This window comes from Pongo pygmaeus, chromosome 14 (genome assembly GCF_028885625.2).
Source record: "Pongo pygmaeus isolate AG05252 chromosome 14, NHGRI_mPonPyg2-v2.0_pri, whole genome shotgun sequence".
In the NCBI taxonomy this organism is placed as follows: domain Eukaryota; kingdom Metazoa; phylum Chordata; class Mammalia; order Primates; family Hominidae; genus Pongo; species Pongo pygmaeus.
This window is the reverse complement of record NC_072387.2, coordinates 108,752,724-108,779,325: the sequence shown is the minus strand read 5'-3', so window position 1 is coordinate 108,779,325 and position 26,602 is coordinate 108,752,724. Positions and strand designations below refer to the sequence as shown.

General features: G+C 41.4%; 1 protein-coding gene across 22 annotated transcripts in view; it reads left to right on the top strand.

Moving 5' to 3' along the window:
* The window catches only part of DOCK9 (dedicator of cytokinesis 9), a 295,897-nt gene that overhangs the window by 220,585 nt on the left and 48,710 nt on the right, over window positions 1–26,602 (top strand). For 8 of the 22 annotated variants that reach the window (XM_054446016.2, XM_054446011.2, XM_054446023.2 and 5 more), the window contains 8 exons: window positions 3,067–3,245; window positions 3,483–3,596; window positions 6,088–6,205; window positions 13,589–13,722; window positions 16,099–16,213; window positions 19,455–19,521; window positions 20,930–20,977; window positions 23,578–23,645. In XM_054446016.2, the coding sequence (XP_054301991.1) occupies window positions 3,067–3,245; window positions 3,483–3,596; window positions 6,088–6,205; window positions 13,589–13,722; window positions 16,099–16,213; window positions 19,455–19,521; window positions 20,930–20,977; window positions 23,578–23,645 (843 nt within the window). Of the gene's footprint in view, window positions 1–3,066; window positions 3,246–3,482; window positions 3,597–6,087; window positions 6,206–13,588; window positions 13,723–16,098; window positions 16,214–19,454; window positions 19,522–20,929; window positions 20,978–23,508; window positions 23,646–24,196; window positions 24,241–26,602 lie in introns of all 22 variants that reach the window. The other 14 variants (XM_054446010.2, XM_054446003.2, XM_063651070.1 and 11 more) reach the window with 2 other exon arrangements.

Here is a 26,602-nt window from a genome sequence, read left to right as displayed (position 1 = left end):
GTTTGAAGAGAGTTGAGCTCATAGAGATGTCTTTGCCTTCACTGAGTAAATCAAACTGAACAAATTAGTCTGTCAGGTCTGTCAAGCAATAGTTATTGAGCTTAGTTCCTTGTATGTGCTCAGGTATTTTGTGCTAAAGGAGAGAAAAAGTGGAAGGATGCCACCAAACTGCTAATGGCACCTGAATCAACTGCTTCTGAATTCCGAGAGAAACACACTAAGGCATTCATTCAGTCTGTTTCCCCCAAACAGACTGGTACTGCCTTTTAAGGATCAGGCAGGGGGACAGTGGCCCTGGAGTTGGCATTCATGCATTCAACAAATATTTACCCTGCACCAACTGTGTTGAGCTTCAGAATAAGTTGTGTACAACCTGGATGACAATCCCCGGCTATTCTACATACACAAGATACATAGAATGTCAGACACTGATGCATCCTAAGGAGAACAAACAAAGCAAGGAAAGGGGATATGAAAAGGGGTGACATCTGAGACACGGTGGCCAGATAACAGTTGGAAGAAAGTGAGGGGTGAGCCAAGCACCCGCATATCTGGGGGAGAGTTTTTCTAGGCTGAGAGAACAGATTAGGTATTCAGTGTCCCCTGATCTAACCCTGGCCCCCGACCTCTGTGGTCTCACGCCCCCCTATTCTGCATATTCCAGGCATCCCTGCTGACTCCCAGCTCCTCAAACATATCATGCCAACCCTCCACCTCAAATAGCCCCCTCCCTGGGGAATCCTCATCTTCCTCCCCAAGCCAGCCACTCCACACCTCCTGCATGGGGCCTCCCAGGGTCTCCTCACTCTCTTCCACTTCCTCAACTGGAATTAACCACTCTTTCCTGCCCTGTGCCCCCAGCCTCACCACAGCCTCCCTCAGCCCAGTCTCCTGTACCTGGGGACTCTCCTTCCTTCCAGCTGGTACAGAGCCCAGGGAGCTCTTTTTGCCCAGTAGCTGTGCAGTGAATGTGTGCTGATGCCCATCTCCCCATGACCCAGCAGGGCAGCACAAGCTCTTATAGACTTCTAGGGTATTTGGTAGCAAGACGGGCTTCGCTCAGTCGGTGCAGGGACATACATGAGTAATTTGCCTTACTACACTGATAGGAATAAATGTTTTTTAGAATTTTCATTTTCTTTCTTCTCACTTACCTCCCACCCCCACCTTCACCTCCTTTCTTGTGTTAGTCTATTCGTGTTGCTATAAAGGAATACCTGAGACTGGGTAATTTATAAAGAAAAGAGGGCCAGTGCAGTGCCTCGCACTTATAATCCCAGCACTTTGGGAAGCTGAACTGGGAGGATCACTTGAGCCTAGGAGTTCGAGATCATCCTGGGAAGCATAACAAAACCCTGTCTCTACAAAAAAACAAAAACAAAAATTAGCCTGATGTGTTGGTGCACACCTGTAGCCTCAGCTACATGGGAGGCTGAGGTGGGAGGATGGCTTAAGCCCAGGAGGCAGAGATTGCAGTGAAATCTGCAATCTAGGCAGATTATGCCACGGCACTCCAGCCTGGGCAACAGAGCAAGACCCTCTCTCAAAAAAAAATAAAAAAAGAAAAGACGTTTATTTTGGCTTACAGTTTTGCAGTCTGTACAAGAAGCATGGCGCCAACATTGGCTTCTGGTGAGGCCTCAGGAAGCTTCCAGTCATGGTGGAGGGCAAGGGAGGAGCCAGCATGTCACATGGCGAGAGAGGGAGCAAGAGAGACGAGGAGTGAGGCGCCACACTCTCGTAAACAACCAGATCTCGCATGAACTCAGAGCGAGAACTCACTCATTATGGCAAGGAGGGCACCAAGCCATTCATGAGGGATTCGCCCCCATGACCCAAACACCTCCCACCAGGCCCCACCTCCAACACTGGGGATCACATTTCCACATGAGATTCAGAGGGGACACACATCCAGACCATGTAATTTCTCATGCACATTCATACACACAAGCACAGATGTGTGAGCACACACAGTTAAACCATAAGTAGTTTCTTCCAAGAGACTTATGTGAATTCAAGCTATGACTTATAGTTTAGATAAACTAGGTGAAATAATCATAAACAATGAACATAATCTAGAAAATGAATACTCTCCCCCTTCTATTAAAGGGTTTCATAGAACTTGGGTCCGTATTTTGGGTAGATTTAGGAGTAGCTGTCTGATAGGGGACAAAAGGCAAAGGGAGAGGTCTATAGACTTTCCTTTAATAATGGAGTCAGTCTGACAATTCACAACCTAGCTTCAGCTTCCTGAAATTGTATTTTATCTTCAGAGTGATGTTTAGCTGTTTTTATGTACCCTTCCTAAGTAGAGTTCATATTTGCTCCTATCTGTTTTCCAGAAGAGCTCTCAGTTTTGTCATTTAGCTTGCTGGTGATTTACCAGTTTGGTTTGATGCTTTGTCCACTTCAATTTTAGTTTATATTAAATTTGTATTTGTTTTCAGAGGTGGAGAACTATTAGGAGAATAGCTTAGGAAATACTTCATTAAATAAGTTCTTCATTCAGGGATAGCAGAATAAGTAGGTTATACATTAATTTGTTTATTGTAAATACACTGGGTTTTAATGGAGTATATAGACATTAATGACCAGGAAAGGAATATATGAACTCATGTAATAACATTTTAATAAGCCATGTATATTTATTATTTAATTACATGTTTGTTATGCACAAACTGCTCTTATACAGTTCTGTTAGCTAGTATAATAACATTTTTAACTTTGTCAATAACAAACTTATATTTGTAATGTAACATATGCTGTGCTCTAGTCTAAAAATTGGTACTTAAACTGTTCACTAATTTAATTATGTTGGATGCAATATGTTCCAAAATCCAGTGCACTTAATTGTATTTAAATTTGGTTTTCATTTAAGATCCTCCTGTGCTAAGAAGTAGAGCAGCCTTGTAGAATTGATTCTTTCTCATTTGAAGCCAAGTCTGATCATCTCTTGACACCCAGGGTGTGCTGAATGCAGAGGATGGGTCTTAGTTTTTTGTTTTTTTTTTAATTCAAAGAGCGTTGCATCTTTCCTAACTCAAGTAGTTTCTATCCTCATTTCAGACCTCCAGCTTGACTACTCATTAACAGATGAATTCTGCAGAAACCACTTCTTGGTGGGACTGTTACTGAGGGAGGTGGGGACAGCCCTCCAGGAGTTCCGAGAGGTCCGTCTGATCGCCATCAGTGTGCTCAAGAACCTGCTGATAAAGCATTCTTTTGATGACAGATATGCTTCAAGGGTGAGTGGTCCCCAGTGGAAGGAATGTGCATCGATAATGTCCTTTATTTTAAGTGGTGTAAAGAAAATAATCAGTTAGGAAATTCATGGTAACAGCACTAAGATTTTGCTCTATTTTGGGACTAAAATCAAATATCTGTCTATATAGGAAGGATCCAAATAAAGGAGATGGTCAGCGCCAACTTAGTTCGGTTCTCAGAATCCTGGGTCAAACTTACCATGTGTGTCTTCTTTACAGAGTCATCAGGCAAGGATAGCCACCCTCTACTTGCCTCTGTTTGGTCTGCTGATTGAAAACGTCCAGCGGATCAATGTGAGGGATGTGTCACCCTTCCCCGTGAACGCAGGCATGGTAAGTAAGCGTGGTCACATCAACTCAGCCTATGTTAGGTCCCAGGGAAGCCAGGACAAAGCGCCATAAGCTGGGTGGCTTAGAGCAGCAGCAGTTTATTCTCTCCCAGTCAGGAGTCCAGAAGTCCAAAATCAAGGTGTCAGTGGGGTCAGTTCCTACCGGAGGCTCATGGGCCGTGCTCCTCTCACAGCTGCTGATGCTGCAGGCAACCCTTGGTGCTCTCTGGCTTGTAGCGGCATCGCGCCAGTCTCTGCCTCTATCCTCACTTGGTGTTCGTTCTCCATGGTGTTTGTGCCTCTGTGTCCCTCTCCTCTTCTTCTTCTTTTTTTTTTTCCAAGATAGAGTCTTGCTCTGTTGCCCAGGCTGGAGTGCAGTGGCACAATCTCAGCTCACTGCAACCTCCACCTCCCAGGTTCAAGCAATTCTCCTGCCTGAGCCTCCCAAGTAGCTGGGACTACAGGCATCCACCACCACATCCGGGCAATTTTTTTGTATTTTTAGTAGACGCAGGTTTTCACCATGTTGGCCAGGCTGGTCTTGAACTCTGGAACTCTCGATCCGCCCACCTTGGCCTCCCAGAGTGCTGGGATTACAGGCGTGAGCCACCACGCCCAGTTCCCTCTCTTCTTTTTGTAAGGACGCTAGTGATTGGGTTTAGAGTTCACTCAGTATAACCTCATCTTAACTTACATCTTAGATATATAATGGAAAGATCCTATTTCCAAATAAGGTACATTCTGAAGTCCAGTTAGACATGAATTTGTTGTGGGACATTATTCAACCCAGTACACACACCCCTTTATTTTGCCAGTGCAACTCCTGGTAAGTTGCATTTCTGGCTAAGATGGGGTCAATCACTAAACTTTCAATTCTTGTTAAAAAATAAGTATGAAAACCATGTTCTCCTGATGAACCAATGTCTTGTGAGGCCTCAGAATTTTTATTTGTATATTCAATAAAAATTTATGAGGGGAAGGAGACACAAAAAAGGTGTAGTTCTAACCTAACCTGTGTCCTGGAAGAGGTCATGGTAGCCCCAGTTATAACAATAACATGCTGAACAGTTTAAGAAAGGCCACCTCTATGGGCTACAGTTTCTCTCCCTCTGTCAGATTAGAAGTGAGACTGGACATCAGGGATGCCAAGGTGAGGGACATGAGGCTCCACCTCCAAGAACTGACTGCCTTAATTTATATTATCTTTGTGCTGTCTTTTAAACATGCATTGGAAATTGAGTAGATAGAGAGATGACCCCAGAAATTATCTCAAAAGTTTTTGATTAGAGATGGTTTTACTCTTTTTTACTCAGTCTCTGGTACCTTTCATATGATTGTTTTTTAAAAAGGATTCTTGGAATCATCTTGCAATTCAGCTTTTTCAAAGCTTTATCAGTATCAAATTTCTTGTCACATTTCAGTTGCAAAAGGCTTTTTAAATGTTAACCTATAATAATTTCTAGTTAGTAAAGTTTATAAGAGTTTTACATCTAAAACCTGCACTCCTTCTCTTTCTGATGCTCTCTTCTTGGCCTCAGAGGGCTTATCTGCTATGAATTTCAGCAGATGTTATTTCAGCATTTCCCCTTTCCCTGGTACTTTGGACTCATGAACTGGCTTGGTTGTTCATCTTCCCACCTTGTCATTATGGGTGTACACTTGCAGAGTCTCATGTATGTTTCTGTCCCTCCGTCCCACCCAACAGTGATGCAGTGTCCCATTTTTACACTACCTCTTCACCTCCAATTACGTTCCTAACTAACATTACACCGAGATGAGCCATGTGGATAGCTTTTGTGCATGTGTGGCTGCTCTAAAGGGCATAAACTCTCTCTATCCTAAGTGCACCTCGCTTATCTCACCCTGTACAACATTGCATTTCACACACGTATTCTCTAACCCTGTCTGTTTTTCAAACCAGAATAATTCAGAGTAGAATGTGACCTCCCTGAACTGTTTCAATCCTAACAAAAATGAACACTTTCACCAAACTAAAATCCCGTTTTTTGACCTAACTTCAAAATTAATATGATTTCTCCACTGACTGAGAGTTCATATGATACTACAAACATCTACAGACTGTCATTGCTGCTGTTGTAATTCCCCGCATTACAGATAAAAGCCAGCATTCCAGTTAGAGCAGGGGAGGCTTTCTCTGAAGGAAAAAAAAAACAGTAATCTAAGGAAATGTTGGGCATCGGAGCTCTGGAAAGGGAAAGGTGTTAGAAATGCTGGGGAAAGAGAAACAAGACTTGATGGAACGTGAGTTCTCTCCCCCACCCCCACCCAGCATCCATGTCCCATCCCCCCTGCTCCCCCTCTGACCCATCCCACCCTCCACCCTCACCGACGCCTCAAGGCTGCTTCTCCCATGCAGGCAGCACGTTGAATGCATCAGGCTGTCTTGGTCCTGTACCTGCCCTGGCACTTCCAAGAACAGGGGAGGAATCCTTTCCAGCCATCTTTAATTGTTTCTGCTTTCCTCTCCTTGACAGACTGTGAAGGATGAATCCCTGGCTCTACCAGCTGTGAATCCACTGGCGACGCCGCAGAAGGGAAGCACCCTGGACAACAGCCTGCACAAGGACCTGCTGGGCGCCATCTCCGGCATTGGTAATGCTCCATGCTCTTGTGGGCTTCTCTCCACCATCACTCTGAAAGTGTCTTGGAGCCAATAGTTGGTGAACGTGTCACACTTGTGTGGTAGGACCTTGAAGTCTCAGTTTCTGCCCTGAGTATTCTTTTCCTGCTTGTGATAGTCAACAACTGAAACCCCTCAGCCACGCCCCGAAATAAAGGTCCCGGGTGCCTGTGACTCCTCAGGATCATACAGTTAATCACTGGCTCAAGCTGTTTGCTTTTTGTTCAACGTTTGTTGAGTCTTCATTTTAAATCTTAATTGGATTGTGTATACTGTTAAGGGATATTTTTGCAGGTGGTGGGGGGAGGGGAACACTGATTTGTAGTGTTAGCGATTTTGATGAAATATGACATAGTAATTCCAGAAGAACATAGCGGTTTGTGGCTAGAATTCAATCCTAAAATCAGTTCTCAAAAGTCTTCTCTCCCACAAGACTTTTTCTGTGTGAAATAACAGAAGAGCAGCCACCTCTGAGAGAAAAACACATGACACAAATCAAGATTCTAATAGTTTCTCCATAAGAAAATACTGGACATGTGTAATTATTAATATTCTGACTAAATGAACGCCTGTGCTAGCTTTTCCTCAGAGATAGCAGTTTACATATATATATATATATATATATATATATATATATACACACACATCTTCCAACAATTGTCACAGGTGCTCACAGACTTCTTCAGTCTTTATTTCTCCCTGTCTTTACCACATTTTGAATAAAGAAAGCATCCTACTGTGGCTAGTGGCTAGACTACCCAATAATGGGACTAATTCATGGGATAAAATAAATGGCAGCCTTTATCCGATTAACTCACAGGACTTGCCCACTCTGAGATTATGTCTTCACCTTTGCCGGTGGTGGTGGTGTTAATACGCCATTTCATGTAGGGGATGAAACTGGGTAGAATTTAACATGAGAAAGCCCACACCAATGCCCAAATTTATCCTGCAATAATAATACCAGTCCTTAATCTGGTTGATATTTATGTCTTTTTCACAGTTATGCTCTCCTTAGTTGACACTATAAAGATTAAAAGAGTTAATTCATGCAAAATGCTTGGAACAGAGCCTGGCACACGGTAAATACTCAGCAAATGTTGGCTGCTGTCACGAGTTTCCATTTGCCTTTCTTCTGGGCCTTCACTCTGTCTCTGCCCTGCTTTGCCCCATTCCCAGCCACTGCTCCAGAAGCAGGGAGGGGACCTTCCTCAGAGGGTTTTGTCTGCAGTGGTTCACAGCACTAGCTTTAAAGTCAGACAGATGCAGCCTTGGATCTGGAATCGACCATTTACTAGTTACCATGGCAGGATGTTGTCTATCTTCTTTTCCCTCCATACCCATGTCTTCAAAACGGTCGTTAGAGGGATTAAGAGCTAATACGAAGTGTATGGTGGTTGGCAGAGAGGAGTCAGATGAGTGGAAACATCACTTCACTGTAACCTTGATCATTTCCACAAAGTTTTAATACTTCTGTTTGACCCTTTTGACTCTTCTCCAATTCAGAATTCACCTTGTTAGGATTGGGGACTTCTTTAGAACTTGGAGATAGGCCATGGGGGATCTCTAGCGTCATGGCCTCCAATTGTTCCGCGTTGATGGTGCAGCTATGAAAAGTACTTGAAACTGACTTAATCCTTTTTCACTCTTGAATTTTAAGATCCAAATCCACTTTTCATAGGAATTCACCTCACAGGCTTATTGTACTCAGGTTATCTATATTGCCTCCTTTCTTGAAGATATAAATCCCTATTCTCTTTTAGGAGTACCTTCCAGGGAAGCCTCATCTTTGAACTGGGTTTACTAGTTTTTTTCTGGCAGCTTTAGCAATTCTTTGTTCATCAGGGAGTTTCTAGCTAATTTTGGTCCTGGTGCTTCTCCTTCAAGAGCAAACTCTCCTTACATCTCTGTTAGAAGAATCCTGTTTCCACACATACTGAGAATGTGCCGTCACAGTTTTTTAAATGTCTTTGGAGCATGGTGCCTGAGAGTTTTTTTGTTTTTTTTTTATTATTATACTTTAAGTTTTAGGGTACATGTGCACAATGTGTAGGTTAGTTACATATGTATACATGTGCCATGCTGGTGTGCTGCACCCATTAACTCGTCATTTAGCATTAGGTATATCTCCTAATGCTATCCCTCCCCCCTCCCCCCTCCCCACAACAGTCCCCAGAGTGTGATGTTCCCCTTCCTGTGTCCATGTGTTCTCATTGTTCAATTCCCATCTATGAGTGAGAACATGTGGTGTTTGGTTTTTTGTGCTTGCGATAGTTTACTGAGAATGATGATTTCCAATTTCATCCATGTCCCTACAAAGGACATGAACTCATCATTTTTTATGGCTGCATAGTATTCCGTGGTGTATATATGCCACATTTTCTTAATCCAGTCTGTCATTGTTGGACATCTGGGTTGGTTCCAAGTCTTTGCTATTGTGAATAGTGCCGCAATAAACATACGTGTGCATGTGTCTTTATAGCAGCATGATTTATAGTCCTTTGGGTATATACCCAGTAATGGGGTGGCTGGGTCAAATGGTATTTCTAGTTCTAGATCCCTGAGGAATCGCCACACTGACTTCCACAATGGTTGAACTAGTTTACAGTCCCACCAACAGTGTAAAAGTGTTCCTATTTCTCCACATCCTCTCCAGCACCTGTTGTTTCCTGACTTTTTAATGATCACCATTCTAACTGGTGTGAGATGGTATCTCATTGTGGTTTTGATTTGCATTTCTTTGATGGCCAGTGATGATGAGCATTTTTTCATGTGTCTTTTGGCTGCATAAATGTCTTCTTTTGAGAAGTGTCTGTTCATTTCCTTTGCCCACTTTTTGATGGGATTGTTTGTTTTTTTCTTGTAAATTTGTTGGAGTTCATTGTAGATTCTGGATATTAGCCCTTTGTCAGATGAGTAGGTTGCGAAAATTTTCTCCCATTTTGTAGGTTGCCTGTTCGCTCTGATGGTGGTTTCTTTTGCTGTGCAGAAGCTCTTTAGTTTAATTAGATCCCATTTGTCAATTTTGGCTTTTGTTGCCATTGCTTTTGGTGTTTTAGACATGAAGTCCTTGCCCATGCCTATGTCCTGAATGGTGATGCCTAGGTTTTCTTCTAGGGTTTTTATGGTTTTAGGTCTAACGTTTAAGTCTTTAATCCATCTTGAATTAATTTTTGTGTAAGGTGTAAGGAAGGGATCCAGTTTCAGCTTTCTACATATGGCTAGCCAGTTTTCCCAGCACCATTTATTAAATAGGGAATCCTTTCCCCATTGCTTGTTTTTCTCAGGTTTGTCAAAGATCAGATAGTTGTAGATATGTGGCATTATTTCTGAGGGCTCTGTTCTGTTCCATTGATCTATATGTCTGTTTTTGTACCAGTACCATGCTGTTTTGGTTACTGTAGCCTTGTAGTATACTTTGAAGTCAGGTAGCATGATGCCTCCAGCTTTGTTCTTTTGGCTTAGGATTGACTTGGCGATGCGGGCTCTTTTTTGGTTCCATATGAACTTTAAAGTAGTTTTTTCCAATTCTGTGAAGAAAGTCATTGGTAGCTTGATGGGGATGGCATTGAATCTATAAATTACCTTGGGCAGTATGGCCATTTTCACGATATTGATTCTTCCTACCCATGAGCATGGAATGTTCTTCCATTTGTTTGTATCCTCTTTTATTTCATTGAGCAGTGGTTTGCAGTTCTCCTTGAAGAGGTCCTTCACGTCCCTTGTAAGCTGGATTCTTAAGTATTTTATTCTCTTTGAAGCAATTGTGAATGGGAGTTCACTCATGATTTGGCTCTCTGTTTGTCTGTTATTGGTGTATAAGAATGCTTGTGATTTTTGTACATTGATTTTGTATCCTGAGACTTTGCTGAAGTTGCTTAAACACCTCTACACAAATAAACTAGAAAATCTAGAAGAAATGGATAAATTCCTCGACACATACACTCTCCCAAGACTAAACCAGGAAGAAGTTGAATCTCTGAATAGACCAATAACAGGATCTGAAATTGTGGCAATAATCAATAGCTTACCAACCAAAAAGAGTCCAGGACCAGATGGATGCACAGCCGAATTCTACCAGAGGTACAAGGAGGAACTGTTACCATTCCTTCTGAAACTATTCCAATCAATAGAAAAAGGGAATCCTTCCTAACTCATTTTATGAGGCCAGCATCATCCTGATACCAAAGCCGGGAAGAGACACAACCAAAAAAGAGAATTTTAGACCAATATCCTTGATGAACATTGATGCAAAAATCCTCAATAAAATACTGGTAAACCGAATCCAGCAGCACATCAAAAAGCTTATCCACCATGATCAAGCGCGCTTCATCCCTGGGATGCAAGGCTGGTTCAATATACGCAAATCAATAAATGTAATCCAGCATATAAACAGAACCAAAGACAAAAACCACATGATTATCTCAATAGATGCAGAAAAGGCCTTTGAGAAAATTCAACAACACTTCATGCTAAAAACTCTCAATAAATTAGGTATTGATGGGACGTATCTCAAAATAATAAGAGCTAGCTATGACAAACCCACAGCCAATATCATACTGAATGGGCAAAAACTGGAAGCATTCCCTTTGAAAACTTGCACAAGACAGGGATGCCCTCTCTCACCACTCCTATTCAACATAGTGTTGGAAGTTCTGGCCAGGGCAATTAGGCAGGAGAAGGAAATAAAGGGTATTCAATTAGGAAAAGAGAAAGTCAAATTGTCCCTGTTTGCAGATGACATGATTGTATATCTAGAAAACCCCATTGTCTCAGCCCAAAATCTCCTTAAGCTGATAAGCAACTTCAGCAAGGTGCCTGAGAGTTTTAAAAGTACTTCACTGCCTGGATAAAATCGACTCTGAGATTACATTCATTTTAAAAGACAAGCGTCCTGAGGCTCAGGGTTTCTTTTTCCACCTACTCAGTGGTACCAAGGGAAGAGGAATGAATATTTCTTCTTTTCATTTTACTCAAGTGTCGTTTAAGGACTTTAAAAGCTATGCACTGGGCCAGGGTATTAAATACAAACATACACAAAGACATACAAAATAGGAACAAACTAAGAATATTGATTTTGATATATGGCATTTCCATCTGTTTGCCTTAAATTAGGACTCTAGTTCTGGAATCAAGCTTGAGACTCTGAGAACTTGGGCCTAATTTTACTTTACTGAGGACCTCTTTCTCTTGAGTTCTGTGTTCTTTTTCATGACTTCTGTGTTCTTCAAATGCTGTTCTACATTAAATATGAAATATGATTATATTAGAAAAATTATAATTTGGTCATAGCGTGTGTTTCTTATCTGAGTACAGAAAAAGGCCATAGTTTTTTCACAGGGTTTTACCTCTCCCTCGCGACAGTCATTCACATGGTTTCTCTCCTGGGGAGACGCAGCCACTGGCTGACAATAAGGCTTAATGAGACCATGTTCAAGCCTTTGCTTCTTTTTTGAGATTCCCCTGGCTCTTCTTTTCTTGATCTTTAATACACTGAATCAGTTTCAGGGATAGCAGTGAATAAATCTGAGTGTTCAACAGAGGGAAGGATTTATGACCTTGATGTCACAGGTCTTCCTTCTAAGGTTAAAGAGTTAAAGACCGACTGGGCATGGTGGCTCATGCCTGTAATCCCAGCACTTTGGGAGGCCGAGGCGGGCAGATCACCTGAGGTCAGGAGTTCGACACCAGCCTGGCCAACATGGTGAAACCCCGTCTCTACTAGAAATACAAAAAAATTAGCCAGGGTTGGTGGCGGTCACCTGTAATCACAGCTACTTGGTAGGCTGAGGCAGGAGAATTGCTTGAACCCGGGAGGCTGAGGTTGCAGTGAGCCAAGATCATACCATTGCACTCCAGCCTGGCTGAAAGAGCGAGAATCCGTCTCAAAAAAAAAAAAAAAAAAAAAGAGAGTTAAAGACCGTCTTGACATTGCCTGAGAAATGATGAATTTATGCCATTAACCATCAAATTTAGAAGTGCAACAGCTGAGTCACTTTCAAACATACTTTTGGTGTAACCTAGAGGCTGGCTATATTTATTTTGTTGTTTATTTATTTTTTAAGTTAGAGGTATCCCAGTCCATGGCAGCTCATTTGCCTACTGAGATCTGAAAACAACCAGCCTGTTGTGAAGTGCCAAGTAATGGCATCTTCAGCTTGTGTCTGGGAGAATGTGTGCTCACAGCTGCCAGACACAGAGTCCAAATCTCCTGATGCCATCTGCCAAACCAGCCAGGGCTTTCCGCTGGAGGCACGCCTTTTGGTTCAGCACGGAATGTACAAGTCCAAAGAGTCATTTTAAATTATGTGATTTATTTAAATCTTATCTAAGCAGGAAGTCAATCTATTACCTTAAAAAATTCCATAGCACCAAGATAGGGAGTGATATCTGCCTTCAGATGCTGTTTTTTTCATGGACATCACAAATTTTATTTCCACATTAGATTTCCTTTCTGCTCATAGTTGTTTATAGCAGATTCCCAAATATTCCCCATTCACAGCACCCTTAGTGTCACTTTTTTTCATGGCATCCCTAGGCCGAAAGACACACCCAACAGTTCTGTTTATTAGGTACTTAGGACCAAATAACTTAATAAGTACTTACATCCTAACAATTTAGTAGGCATTTAAAAGAAGTAATACACATAAATTTAAAGAAAACAATTAATTTTATTTTTAATAACCACAACTAACTACAAATGGGTGGTGTGTGCCTGTTGGACACTGACAGCTTCTCAGCCTTTGGGTCAGATTGGCCAGCACCATTCGCATTTCCTGTCCCTCATTGATTACTTGCCTTTTATCATAGCAGCCCCTCAAATACCCAGCTTCACAAATATGTCTTCAAAAGGAGCATAGCACAACCTGCTGCTGAAACAGCAGCTTCTGGCCAAGGTCACATATCACTGTGTTCTCCCTGAAAATTTAAAATACCCCATGACACCCCTCAGAGTTTGGTAGGCTCCGCAGTGTTTATTATCAGTTTGAATGCTATGAGTTTGTTGTATGGTTTAATTTTGTGATTTGATAGTTGTAGGTGGATTTATCTTTTAATTTTTTTACGTCTTCATTCTATCACATTCTGAAACAGGTATGCATTTTTAGTCTTAGCGATCAAAGGTGGTTTCTAATAAGTGAATTGATGTTTACATCTGAATGTTTCAGACTAGTTTCTTTTTATCTCATTGTGTATGACCTGGTTCTTTAAAGGTGAAGTAATGGAATGCAACTCTTGAGCCAACTTCCTAACAGAAAAAATAAGTGCAATAAAAGCAATTTCCCTTGAAGTTCAGTAATCATCTTTATTTTGTTCTGTCTTAATAAAACTTTATTGTTGGCTTGATTTCCATTTAGCTTCTCCATATACAACCTCAACTCCAAACATCAACAGTGTGAGAAATGCTGATTCGAGAGGATCTCTCATAAGCACAGATTCGGGTAACAGCCTTCCAGAAAGGAACAGTGAGAAGAGTAATTCTCTGGATAAGGTAATTGCTTTTCACCCAACACAAATGTTTCTTATAATCAATGGATTTAGCCCAAAGTAAACGTACTTCATATTTTAGTGCCTTTTAAGTGTGACCTTTTGTTTTTTTCTAAACCACCCAGCTGACCTGGAGTAGGTGATGAGAGCTTTAAGGTTGGGGCCCATTCCTTGAAGTGCTCTGATTCCTGTTTCCAGGACCTCAGATCCTGGGCAGGGTTTGCAGTGGAGCATCTTGAGTGAATGGCTCTGGTGGGTTGGACAGGGAGGTACTCAAAATGCTGCCCATCTCAATTCCCTGTAGTCTTTTTATTTATTATTTATTTATTTATTTTTTGAGATGGAGTCTTGCTCTGTCGCCCAGGCTGGAGTACAGTGGCACGATCTCAACTCACCGCAACCTCCGCCTCCTGGGTTGAAGTGACTCTTCTGCCTCAGCGTCCCCAGCAGCTGGGACCAGAGGCACATGCCACCATGCCCGGCTAATTTTTGTATTTTTAGTAGAGATGGGGTTTCACCATATTGGCCAACTCCTGACCTCGTGATCCACCCACCTTGGCCTCCCAAAGTGCTGGGATTACAGGCATGAGCCACCGCACCCAGCCAATTCCCTGTAGTCTTTATACCGGAGACACCATCATCAATACAGTTTTCCACCCACAAGGGTGTTAGGTCTGAAGCCAGCTCCAGAGAATAATTGATCATATAGGTGATTCAGGGATAAGAAATCACTTTATTCACACAGCACCCACCCACAACACAATGCTTCCTCCTCATACTTAGCCTTTTTTCTTGAAACTACTAAGTGCTCAGACCAGTTGGAACTTTGTAGGAAAGGATAAAAGTGTGGGTTTAAACCTGGAGCCGTGGTAGATTTGTATCACTTTGGGCACAGATTTTCTAAGTTACTTCAAGTTACAGGCAAGCGCCCATCCCAATAAACAGCTGAGCCATTTAGGGATTTATCCCTAGTTCCCCAAAAACACCCAGAAGATATCCTTCCTCAGCATCAGGTTTATAATCTTGTCACACATCCCATGGCTGGCATTGACATGGTCATCGTTAAATGCAGTTCTGTCGAGGTGCGAGCAGCTCAGTTTGGGTGTGTCATGACGTATTGAACTTTTCCCTTGATCCCAACATGCCTTCATGTATAGAGGGAGAAGCTGCTCCGAAGGCACTCTGCTTGTGTCATACGCAGTGCTGGAGAGGAGGAGGAGAGCTGCCAGTCAGCCAGGAAAAACCGGGTCACTGTGGATTTTTCCCTTCTAACGATTCCACCTTTGCCAGAGGAGACATTGAACGCAACACCCTCCCTCCCACTGCCGGAAGTACGGAGTTCTCCAGTGGCTCTGATCAAGTGGGCAGGCCAGAGGGTGCATCCATACCAGTTTTGCCACTAATTGCCCCTGTATTTTTCTGTAAATGAAAATATTCACATATTTTATTAAGCCTGATATATACATATATATATATATATACACACACACACACACACACATAATTTTTTTTTGAATTGGCCACCAGCACCTTGAATAAAACATCTTTTTTCCACTATTGTTTTTGGTTTGATATTTGGCAAAAAATTTTTTTTTATTTCAATTGGAAATTCAACTGGGAGAGTTTTTAAATCTCCTGTGTTTGCAATCACATGATGAGATTCTTGTTCTGCTTTTTTTCCACAAGAACCTGCTGCCTAGTGGCAAAATTGCCCTCTTGTTTGCCCCAAGCTTTCTGACGTTTGCAGTGTTGAGCTAAGCTGATGATGGAGTGACCTCATCAGTTTAGGCCTTTGGCGATGCTGTGCTGACGTGTCCCTGTTTGTCATGGTTGGGCACCTGCCTATTGTGTTCCCTGAGCAGTGCCCACAGCACGCCCCATAATGCACCCTGGGTGACGGCGCCTGGGCTCCAGGCTCTGGGGTGCTTTGGTCACAGCAGCACCACAGGCACTTGCTGTTTCAGCCACCACCATTGTCCTCAGGAGGTGGTTGGTTGTGCAGTGTCTTCTGAGTCATGGTTTCTGTTCTTGATCCTAGCACACATACTTTCTTGCATGAGGTTTCAGTATACTTGGCATCTCAGAAGGTTTTACTTGGCATAGCTAAAGATGTGTTTATCCAGTGAGAAAGGTCTGTGCCTTCTGCTTGTCCCTCAGGAGAGCATGCTGAGGAGACAAGCTAGGGCTTCCATGGGCAGCATCTGAGTGTATTATATTTGGGTGAAAGGGTACCTGTGGTTTAATTGTCAGCAAGTTACTTGCACCTTCCAATGTGTATGATCTGACTTGATTCTAAGAATCTTTCTCTTCCAAGGGAGAAAAGGGAAACACATTTTCCTCCCGTAATTAAATAGAAAAATCACCTGTATTTTCTTTTTAGCACCAACAAAGCAGCACATTGGGAAATTCCGTGGTTCGCTGTGATAAACTTGACCAGTCTGAGATTAAGAGCCTACTGATGTGTTTCCTCTACATCTTAAAGAGCATGTCTGATGGTAGGTTAAAAAATGGAGATTTCTGTTTTGCTTGTTTCAGTACTTGGTTTGTTTGTTTTTAACTTGTAATAAGTTGAAATGATACAAAGATTTCAGAGGATTTTCTTCCTTGCTTAAAATGCATATTCACTGACTAAATGTAATTGAAATAAGAACCTTATTGTGGGAAAATCATTTCCTTAATTATTTTATTCTAGAAAATGAGTTCCAAAATGTGAATGGGCCTATTTCTTAAATTTATATTAAACTGGGACCTGCCGTCTTAACTAAAGGAGATAGAAGCACATAAATAAAATAGCTTTTGACTTTAAAAAAAAAATTTTATTCGTCCAGACAAACTTAATGTCAACTTGAATAACTGTGTTAGTCTCTGGAATTAGAATATATGTTGTGAGGGGACCTAAGCATTCATTCCATTTAGAGTGTGTATATTCCTGGCTTAAAGTGGGAGATATGTTATTTTAGTTTTCTAATGGAAATGGTAGTATCATAGTAGATTATGTTTCTGTTTAAGGGTTTGACAACCACATTTGAAAATAAGAATGAGCAGAACTATGAATGCTCTATCTGGACCATATAAGGCTTGCAAATGTGTATGACAGGACAGTTTCAGCTCTGTTAGCTCATCTGTGTATCTGGCTGTGTAATATAAACAATCCTAGTAAACAATGTCACAGTTCTTATCCTGGGCAAAAATCTTATTTTTCCTACAACAAATTAAAAGGTGTGCTGTGAACTTCATTAAGGTGATTGAATTAGGATGAACTCTCCTGAAAACAAAGTGCCATTTTTTGAGAACCTGAAGGCCTCTTGTGCTGCTTATATCTAGGGGCAGGAGGTGTGTACTAAACATCCAGTGGAAGGTATTTCTGCTTGAAAATAGTATTTCTTTTAGATCAAGCTTCCATTTCAGCAGCATTAACAGCCTGGCTTTTTTTTTCCCCAACCCCAGCCAAGGTACAGCCTGACTTTTTAGCTCAGATGGCAGGAAAATCCCTCTTGCCCTTAAAATAAAGACTGGGTAATTCGTTCTTCTGTTGATTTGTTACTTTAAAATGCTATTTTTTAAAAAAGAACAGATGAGCAAGAGTTTCCCTGAATGATGACCAAATACACTAGCACAGGGCACTTAGTCTGATATTTGGGTTTATAAAGTTGAAATTCTTCCCATTAAGTCAAAAGTTCTAAACTTGCTTCATGGTAATAATGAGTTTGAGCGAGCATTATAATTCTGTTTTTCCTTTGTTTAAATTTTTCTTTAAAATATTTTAAATTTCAAATATTGAATATGACCTATAATAAGAACATAACTGCTTTTTAAAGACAAGTATACAAGAATATTTGAATTCAAGTAAAAGTTATTCTTTAAAGTCATACACATATTTTTAAAATGCAACCACCTCTTCAAAACAATTTTAGAATATATTTTTCTCTCAATTTTCTTCAAGTTATCAATTGTTTTCCCTTTATAATTAGAATTTGTGTGTGTGTGCATCCCATTTAAGAAATCTTCTCCTACCCCCAGGGTCATGAAAATATTCTCATATTTTCTTTGAAAGCAGTGTTATTTAAATTTTCACATTGAACTCTAAAAATCTACCTACAATGGCTTTTGTGTGTCATATGGGTTAGGGGGAGAAATTGCCTCCAGAGATAGTTAACACAGAGACAACCAAAATCAGTTGTGTAACTCTGTAGCTACTCTTTCATTTATTCCACATTTAATGAGCACCTTCTACATGCTGGGCCCTTCCTTGCTGTCCTTCTTGTGCCATTTCCCTCTTCACAGAGCTTATCTTTGTCTTCCTACTCTCCCCAACCAGTACCTGGGGCCCAGAGCAAGGAATGGCAGCGTCATTGCCCATGCTGCTGCCTGCTTTGTCTGGTGTGTGCTGAGGGTGGCCACAGGGGTCTGCAGGGTGATCCCACCAGGCTCTCCAGCATGCACTGAGCTCCCTGGGGGCTCACCCTACCCTGATGGCCAGCCTCAAGTAGCCAGAGTCTGTTCCTTTGGAATCTAAACTCGAAACCCCTAAAGATGGAAGCCCATGACCTACCCTTATTACTGGTCTAATAGGCCAAGCGGCCTTTAGAATCAGATGCATGCGATTTAAATTCCCACTCAGCCATGATTCTTCAGACTGGTAAATGGGAGAATTACTTTACTTCTCTGAGCCTCTGTTAGCTCATCTGTAAATGGGGACTTTCTTCTGCCCCAGATTATGGTGAGGATTAGATGGCACAATCTATGTGAAATTGTAAGAGCACATAGTACAGTGCCTGGCACACAACAGATTCTCAGTCTATATCCCATGTCATTCCTGCCTGTCATTGTTCTTGACAAGTGTAGAGTGAAAGCCTGTGGCTGTACATCTTCATGAGCCATCAGCATCCCCATAGCCAGCCTCTCTACTTATCTCAGGCCCCAAAGACTCTGGCTTTTTCCCTAAGAGAAACCTCTTTACCTATTTCTCAACCTCAGTGTAAAATATAGGAATGCAAAAAAGGTTAGCTATTAGATGATAGAACTCAAACAATAGTAATACTAAACTGTTAAGGGTTCACACAGAGGTTTAAATGCACATACCATTTGGTACAGCTATTTCGCTTCAGAGAACTTATCCTGTAGGTATAGTTAGACGTGCATGCAAAGACCCACATAAAAGGATGTTCATTGAAACATAATTATAATAGCAATAAGTTAGGGGGGAGAAACAGTAACTGCCTATCAGTAGGAGACTGGTTAACTCAATTATGGTCTATCCACATAGAGGAATATTATGCAACTTGGAAAAACTTGAGATAGATCCAAGCTATATTGTTCAGTTAAAACTCAAAGAGCAAAATTATGTGTGTAATATGCAAAGATTTTCAACAAATTCCCTGTTGGGGAGAGATCCTGTAGTAGGAGACAAGAGAGCCCGGCTTTAGGTTGTATGTCCACTTGTATTCTTTGAATTTTCTAGTCTATTTAAGAGCATGTTACATACAAGTTAAATGAGCATTGTGCTAGAATATGGCACTAAATGACGTATGATGGAATTAAAGTTCAAATGCAGCATGTTGAAGGTGAATAGGCCTCAGGTGTGTGATACCCAGTGTAGAGTGGTCAGCTATAAAAGAGGGCAGGGGAAGGGCTTAGAGGCCTACACTCCAAGGTTCCTTCCCATTTTCACAACAGGTGATTCTTCATAATGTATATCATATGTATTGTGATTCTAAATAAATGTTTATTTTCTAGATGCTTTGTTTACATATTGGAACAAGGCTTCAACATCTGAACTTATGGATTTTTTTACAATATCTGAGTAAGTAGCTTTCTGTTTGATCATTGCCTCTTGATTTTTTCCTGGATCATTAAGAGGCTTGAAGAATACCATGTAGTTGAACCAGGGAGTAGTGTATGTCACATCCTCACTTACTCCTTAAGCCCTTTCTCATGGACTTGGCCCTAAAACAGATTTTCAGGGCTTGTGACCCAGTGATCAGTGGTCACCCTTAAAGTATTACAGATATGTGCCTGTTTTACACAAGCGGTAACTGCTTATGTGTATAAGGCATCTTAATAAAATAACATGAAATTCATTCGCTGAATTGGGTAGATACTGCTTTTCTAAGTTGAACCTAACTTAAGCTGATGCAGAAACTGAGTCAGAAAAGTTGCTATAATTTTAAAATATAAGAAGTAAAAGTGAAATCTTATGTAGCATCTTTATCTCATTTTGGCTTGTCAATATAAGTTTCTGATTTCCTTTAAGCTCTTTACTTTTAGAAACATGAATCTACAATCCCTTATCCAAAACTGCTGGGGCCAGATGATTTTCCAAATGCAGAAGTTTTTGGATTTCTGAAAAATTTACATATGGACTGTATCCCATTACATCCCAGCAGCATCTCTCTATAATAATAATAAAAAAAAGAATTTCTGCAGTACTATTATTGTTCATAATAATTGGATAAATCGTAACTATAAGTAGCTTTATGTCTATTATTTTGGGTCATATTTTGGTGCCAAATGTATTTGCATGAACTCAGGAGGAAAGCTGGTTTTCAGAATTTCATGCATTTTGCAACTACAGATGAGAGACTGTGGGCCTGGCCCTCAGTGGACGCTTGGCTCATAGTCTCCTGACCTCTGCTGAGTTAAAGGCAAGAGTTATGTGGTCAAATGAGATTCAACACCAGAGGAGCTCACTAGACATTGTTTTAACTACCTCATTAAATACATGATTTAAAAAAAAAATGTTGTTAGATATATATTTTTAAAAACTACACACTTGGTGTGTATGATCCATGTATTTGAGCCAAAAGAGAGAGCTCCTTATGTAGATGTAAATGAGGATGAATAAGTAACTTGGAACAGTGTGTGTGGTCTTGAACATGATTTCTCGGGCATGCTGCCATGGAGTGAATCACCACCTCTGAGTCGATGGGCGATCCTGTCGGTCGTGGGCCTCTGCGCTGTGTTGCTTTAGCCAGCCACCACCGCATTGACAGCTACACAAGATCGGGCTTCCCTCACAGGTTAAGAAATTTCTCTGGGTTTGAAGGCACTTTCCAGAGGACTCCCAAAAACCATTCTGAATGAATGAGGATGTGACTTATGCTGGTACTAGACATAATGTTTATTGAATTTGTTATTGTTAACAGATAAATAACGTCCTGAAAATAATTTTATCTTCACATTTCCCTAATAATTTTTCATCTTGCCTGCAGAGTCTGCCTGCACCAGTTCCAGTACATGGGGAAGCGATACATAGCCAGGTACTGTGGGGCGTTTTCATTCAAAACGTGTTGTTTTCTGTGTTGCCTGGCTCTGATTGTGTGGGAATGGTCATCAGTGGCGGTTGGCAGTTGGGATTCACGGAAGCGGCCATGGGGACCGATGGCAGGCCATTGGATTGCCACCGTAGAGCCCGGCAGCGTCTTTGGTCAGCATTCCTACAGGCGAAGTCTCATTTCATCTCATGCGTTATCTCTTGGAAAGCGTTCCTTTAGCAGGCTGTGGCTACCCTTCTATCCTCTCGCCCAAGCTCCCCCTCCTTCTCTGTTCTGTCTCCTTACTGTCCTCTTCTCCCCAGTTCTTCTTCCTATGTTCCTTCCTCACTGCTTTCTCTTCCTCTGTTTGATTTTCCAAGGTCATTTTGACTGTTCCTGCTCCCAACTACAAAGATGCTAAAATCTCACCTAACCACTCTTCTTCTTTCTTAATGAAAGAATGTTTTCAGTCCATCCCAAATTTGTGTGGACTTCCACAAACCTTCTCTAAAATGGAGCCTTTTCTCTTCCTACTCTTGACTAGTTGATAAGCGCTCCATGTTCTTGGCCAGAACTCCCTGGTGAGTGGCGTCACTCCCACTTTCCTGTCCAGAACCAGCCTCCTAGAAACTCCTTGCAGCTGTGTGGCTGGACACGCCTTCTTTGGGGGCGTTTTTTCACAGCACCTCTTGTCCTTACCAAGTTCTTCCTCCTGCCCCATTGCCATTCAGAATGTCTGTTTGTTTTTTTCTGTGTTGTGAGCCATTCTGTGTTAGTGTATTAGTGGGGTCTTGGTCCAAGTATTATATTTTTTTAACTGTTGTTTTTAACAGCTTTATTATAAGTAAACATGTTTTAAGAAAAACTTAAAAATGTAATTGTCATTGAGGTTTGTTTCTCTATATATCGACAATTTTGTCTTATAGTGATCAAATAGGCCAGAGATTTTTAATAGACTTCCTCTTTGTGAAGATTTTCTTTTTCTGTTAACATTGTTCTTTTCTGGGGATATTTGAGAAATTTTCAGAATTCCATTTTATGTGAAGAAGTAAACATGTATGTTTTCTTTTTAAAAGAAGCAAATTTAGAATTTTTACATTTTCCTCCTATTAATATTTTCTGTTTTTCATTGAAATGTGGTAGCACTTGAAGTTCTCTAATCTTAACTGTTTTATTTTTTATCACAACAGTAATTTTATATTTGAGTTTTGGAGTACTAAATGCAAGTATATACAAGGTGTCCTTATACCAGCAACGTCTTCTACCTTGACTTGGATTCTCCCTGACTTTGTCCCATGAAGATGGGAAAACAGTAAATTCTGTCACAGAAAGGCACTGTGCTGGGCTAGCTTCATTTTTTGCAGTGACACCTACATCACAAGATGGCATTTGGAGAATATTGTGCCAAGTAGAATAAAATGCCTCACAGCTTAAAACAGTGAATGTGAGAAGCTGAAGATTTCTGTCCCAACAAAATGTTTTAGAATCGGGTTTTGTGAAATGGTTAACTTATTTTTTTCAGTGGATATAAATTTAACTTTTTAAAAGAAAATCTTCCTACTTCATAAGCACCCTGTATATATTTGCATATAAAAGTGTGGACTGCCTTAAAAATAGATGGGCCAAGGAAAACGGGAGTGGAGATGGTGTGACTTTGCTCCATGCACTGTGGAAAGATATGCTCTGCTCTATACAAAAATTGCCATGGGTCTCTGCTGCATGTGAAAAAGATCCTGAACTAGACTGTGAACCTTGTACATGTTTGCCATCCATGGTGGTCCAGTTTGATGAACACTGTGCCTTCTTATTGTCACTTTGAAGTCACCCAGAAGCATGCAGTCGATGACAGTCCATGCATGTCCCTGTTCTCCTACACACAATAACACAGTGAGGGGGACGGTTGGCTCCGGGACAGGGGACAGGTGTCATTGCAGCCCTGGTCCCATTTTCATCTGCTCTGGTGATGGTACACAGCAGGAAGTTAGCTGTTTGATTGCTAACCCAAATCACTCTTCTGTTTTCTCTACTTGACTGCTGACAAGTTTAACAAAGTGTGTGGCTGTTCTCCTTCCTGCTTGGGTAAGAATAAAGGTGTTAAAGCTCATATAATCCCTTCCATTGCATGTTTGTTCTCTGTGTCTTCCAATGCATTTTTTAATTAAAAAAAATACATGTCTTTTGCTCTTTCAGAACATATATAATCCAAAAAGATTAGTGACGTTTTGACAGTTGTCAGAACACTAACCATTAGTACTGCATTGGAGTGATGCTCACTTTTTTCAGAGTAGTATCTCTAAAGTACTTTCTAAAAATAAAAAGGTCCCTGCTTTGGCCTGATTTTTGCTTCTGGTCATCAGGTGCTTTGCCGTGAAGTGTGTAGGAGCTGCCGCCTGTCTGTGTCTCTGGCTGCTCCACCATGCTCAGTCAGTGCATGGCCATCTCCCTCGTGCCATGTTCTGGCTTCACTAACACTCCCCGTCTCGCTGCAGTGTAACACGTCTAACTTTTGCTTCTATCCCATTTCACTCGTGTTGCAGGAACCAGGAGGGGTTGGGACCCATAGTTCATGATCGAAAGTCTCAGACATTGCCTGTTTCCCGTAACAGAACAGGAATGATGCATGCCAGATTGCAGCAGCTGGGCAGCCTGGATAACTCTCTCACTTTTAACCACAGTAAGTCCCATGACATGCCATCGTAACAGCCAGCCATCTCATGTGCCATCTCAGAGGGGAGAGCCCCAGGCCACACCTACCACATCACCAACTCAATTTTTCTTCTAGCTCAAAGCAAGTAGGATGAAGAGCTCATGGCACAGTTCCCTTCCTTGGTGGAGCGTCCTCAGCATTTGGGAGTGACACAATGTGGAACACGCTCAACTACAGCACTAAACCTAAAAGTGCCTGACCCTTTCCCCATCCCCAAAACAAAACTTGGCTGGGTCCATAGCCAGCCGTTCTCCAGTATTCTAAACATAAAATTTGGATTCATCACCTAGAGCCAACTTAATGTTGGCTTTCCCCTGCAACTCTGAGAACATTCGGGATGGATTTCTTTCACCCCTCCTGATCCTGTGCATGTAATTGATCAAGCGTCCACATTCTGACATTCCAGCTCTGAATGGATGTTAATCCTTGCACTGCTGTGAAAACATAAAGCCCATGAATCAATTTGTGAGGGTGTGGAAAAGCGTCCAATAACAAAGTGACTTTTTCTGTGTTTTCAGTGTGAGAAAGATATCAAGTGTGCTTGGAATTTCTGTAGACAATGGTAAGATTTAATCAGGTTGAAGTCTGCTTACGAGGCCGCTTCACTTGCAAGCTGAGACCCTTTTTGTTCATCTTGCCTTCCTAACTTTGGGGCTTTCTAACTTCACAATAGAGATTCTGCCAAAACAGGGGAGCATATTTTTAATTTACTTTTATCAGTCAGCAGAGGGGACAAGGCATCGTGTGCTGTTTCTAGTAACTTAAGTGCTTTATCTTCTTAAGGGTTTCTCAAAGCAGAACACCTGAAAGATATCAACCATACAGCACATGAAAAATTAATGAGATCATTTATAATAAATCCCATTTCTGCTAGCGTTGTGTTCTCTAAATTGTTCCATCTCTTCTCCAAGCATGACACAGCTAGTTATTGGTTTATCTCAACAATTATTTGTTATTCCAAGTGCTGTCTTTGATACATGGTTATTAATATCCTTCCATCATGTCTAATAATAAATTCCATTCACTGTGATTTTTCACACCTCTTTTTAAAATACAGGCCAAGAGTAAAGGCAGTGTCCCCAATGCATTGTATTAATAATAGTTCAAAGTAAGACACCTGAGGAACCAAAACAAAGCAGCTTCCCACACCTCTGACCCAGCAATGTGGGCATTATGAAGATCGTCTGGGTGCAGTTTAAGTGTTACGAAGATTGGCTGGGCATGGTGGCTCATGCCTGTAATCCCAACACTTTGGGAGGCCAAGACAGGTGGATCACTTGAGACCAGGAGTTCGAGACCAGCCTGGCCAACATGGTGAAACCCCGTCTCTACTAAAAATAGTAAAACTAGTCAGGCTTATTGGCACACCCATGTAATCCCAGCTACTGGGGAGGCTGAGACATGAAATCACTTGAACCTGGGGGGCTGAGGTTGCAGTGAGCCAAGACTGTGCCACTGCACTCCAGCCTGGGTGACAGAACGAGACCCTATCTCAAAAAAAAAAAAAAAATCAAAAATGTTATGAAGATAGTCTGTCTTGATAAAATCCCAGGCTTAATTTAGATAATGTCAGTCTGCCACACGCTGAGTTGGTAGCCATAAAATGCTACTTCTGAGTTCTACACTTAGCTGTAGAATGCAAATTGAGTGACACCTTTAAGGCTACAGTACTTGATTTTTTAACATCTTTTCTGTTGGGGCTTTGACTAGCTCTGCAGAAAAGGGATTGAAACAAAACCAGGAGTGTTGTTATTTTTAGTTTTTCTTTGCCATTTAGCAGCAGAAATTCAATCCCCACTGATAAACAGAACCTGCTGGACTTCCTTTGCTCAGATAATTTCTATAACACAGAGGCTAACTCACTATTGGTTGAAATAAATGCTTAAACTTTGAAGCACTTTTTAAAAAATCATAAGTACACCAGTGCTGCACCTCCAACGATAATCATTTAGGAAACACAGAAAACAAAAATTAAATGAATGGTCCACATGTGAATAAATAACCTTAATCCACTCGGATATGCAGCAGCTCTTCCCACTGCAAATGGGTTTTGTGGTGGTAACTTGAATTGGAGGAGAGAGACAGCTGGCCTGGTGCTGCTGCTGCTGCCAAAAGCCATCTTGTTAACATGGTTTATTTCCATTCTGTCTTCCTACTACCCGCAAGAGCCCTGTCCTCCTGTCTCCCTCCTCTTCCATCAGTTTTCAGTGGCTCATTGTCCTCAGTCACATTTCTCCTGCTTTGCCAGTAAACAGCGTGTGGCTGATTCTTCTAGTCCTCGCCTGCGTTCCTGCAATTCCTGCTCATCCCGAATTGGTTCTGTTATCTCCTAAGTTGTTGCCTTTCCTATAACTCAGCCTTCTTTTACATCTCCAGTTCTCACTGTGTGTTTGAGTGGCTTCAGCTTTTCCCTCTGCTAGCTCTTTGAGCTCCAAATCATCAACTCAGACAAAAAACACAGAGAAGGGAGTGCGTACTGTATGTACATGAGCATGTTTGTGTGTGTGTGTTATACATATGTACATGTTTGTTTACATCTCTACCTGGGTATTTTTTGGGAAATGTATGGCCATATGTCTTAAAAAAAAAAATCCCGTTTAACAACAAATACAATACCTTCTGTTGGGCCAACCAATATGACATAGATCCAATATGTGAGAAAGTTGCCAGGGATCTCCAGGAGTCCAAAATGAATTTATTTCAGAAGAGAAGAAAAATAGGAAGAGTCCGTGCACATCTGCATTGTTCATTTCCTCTCTTTCTGTAGAGTAGGAAAGGCTTTGTCAGAACTCAGCTTGACCAGCAGGGAGCAGCAGAGGCCCATGGGAAACGGAATCCTTTGTAGGTCTGTCCCCATCACCACTGATAACAGGACATGGAAGAAGGCACCACACGCACTGCACATGGAACTCCAGCAAGAACCT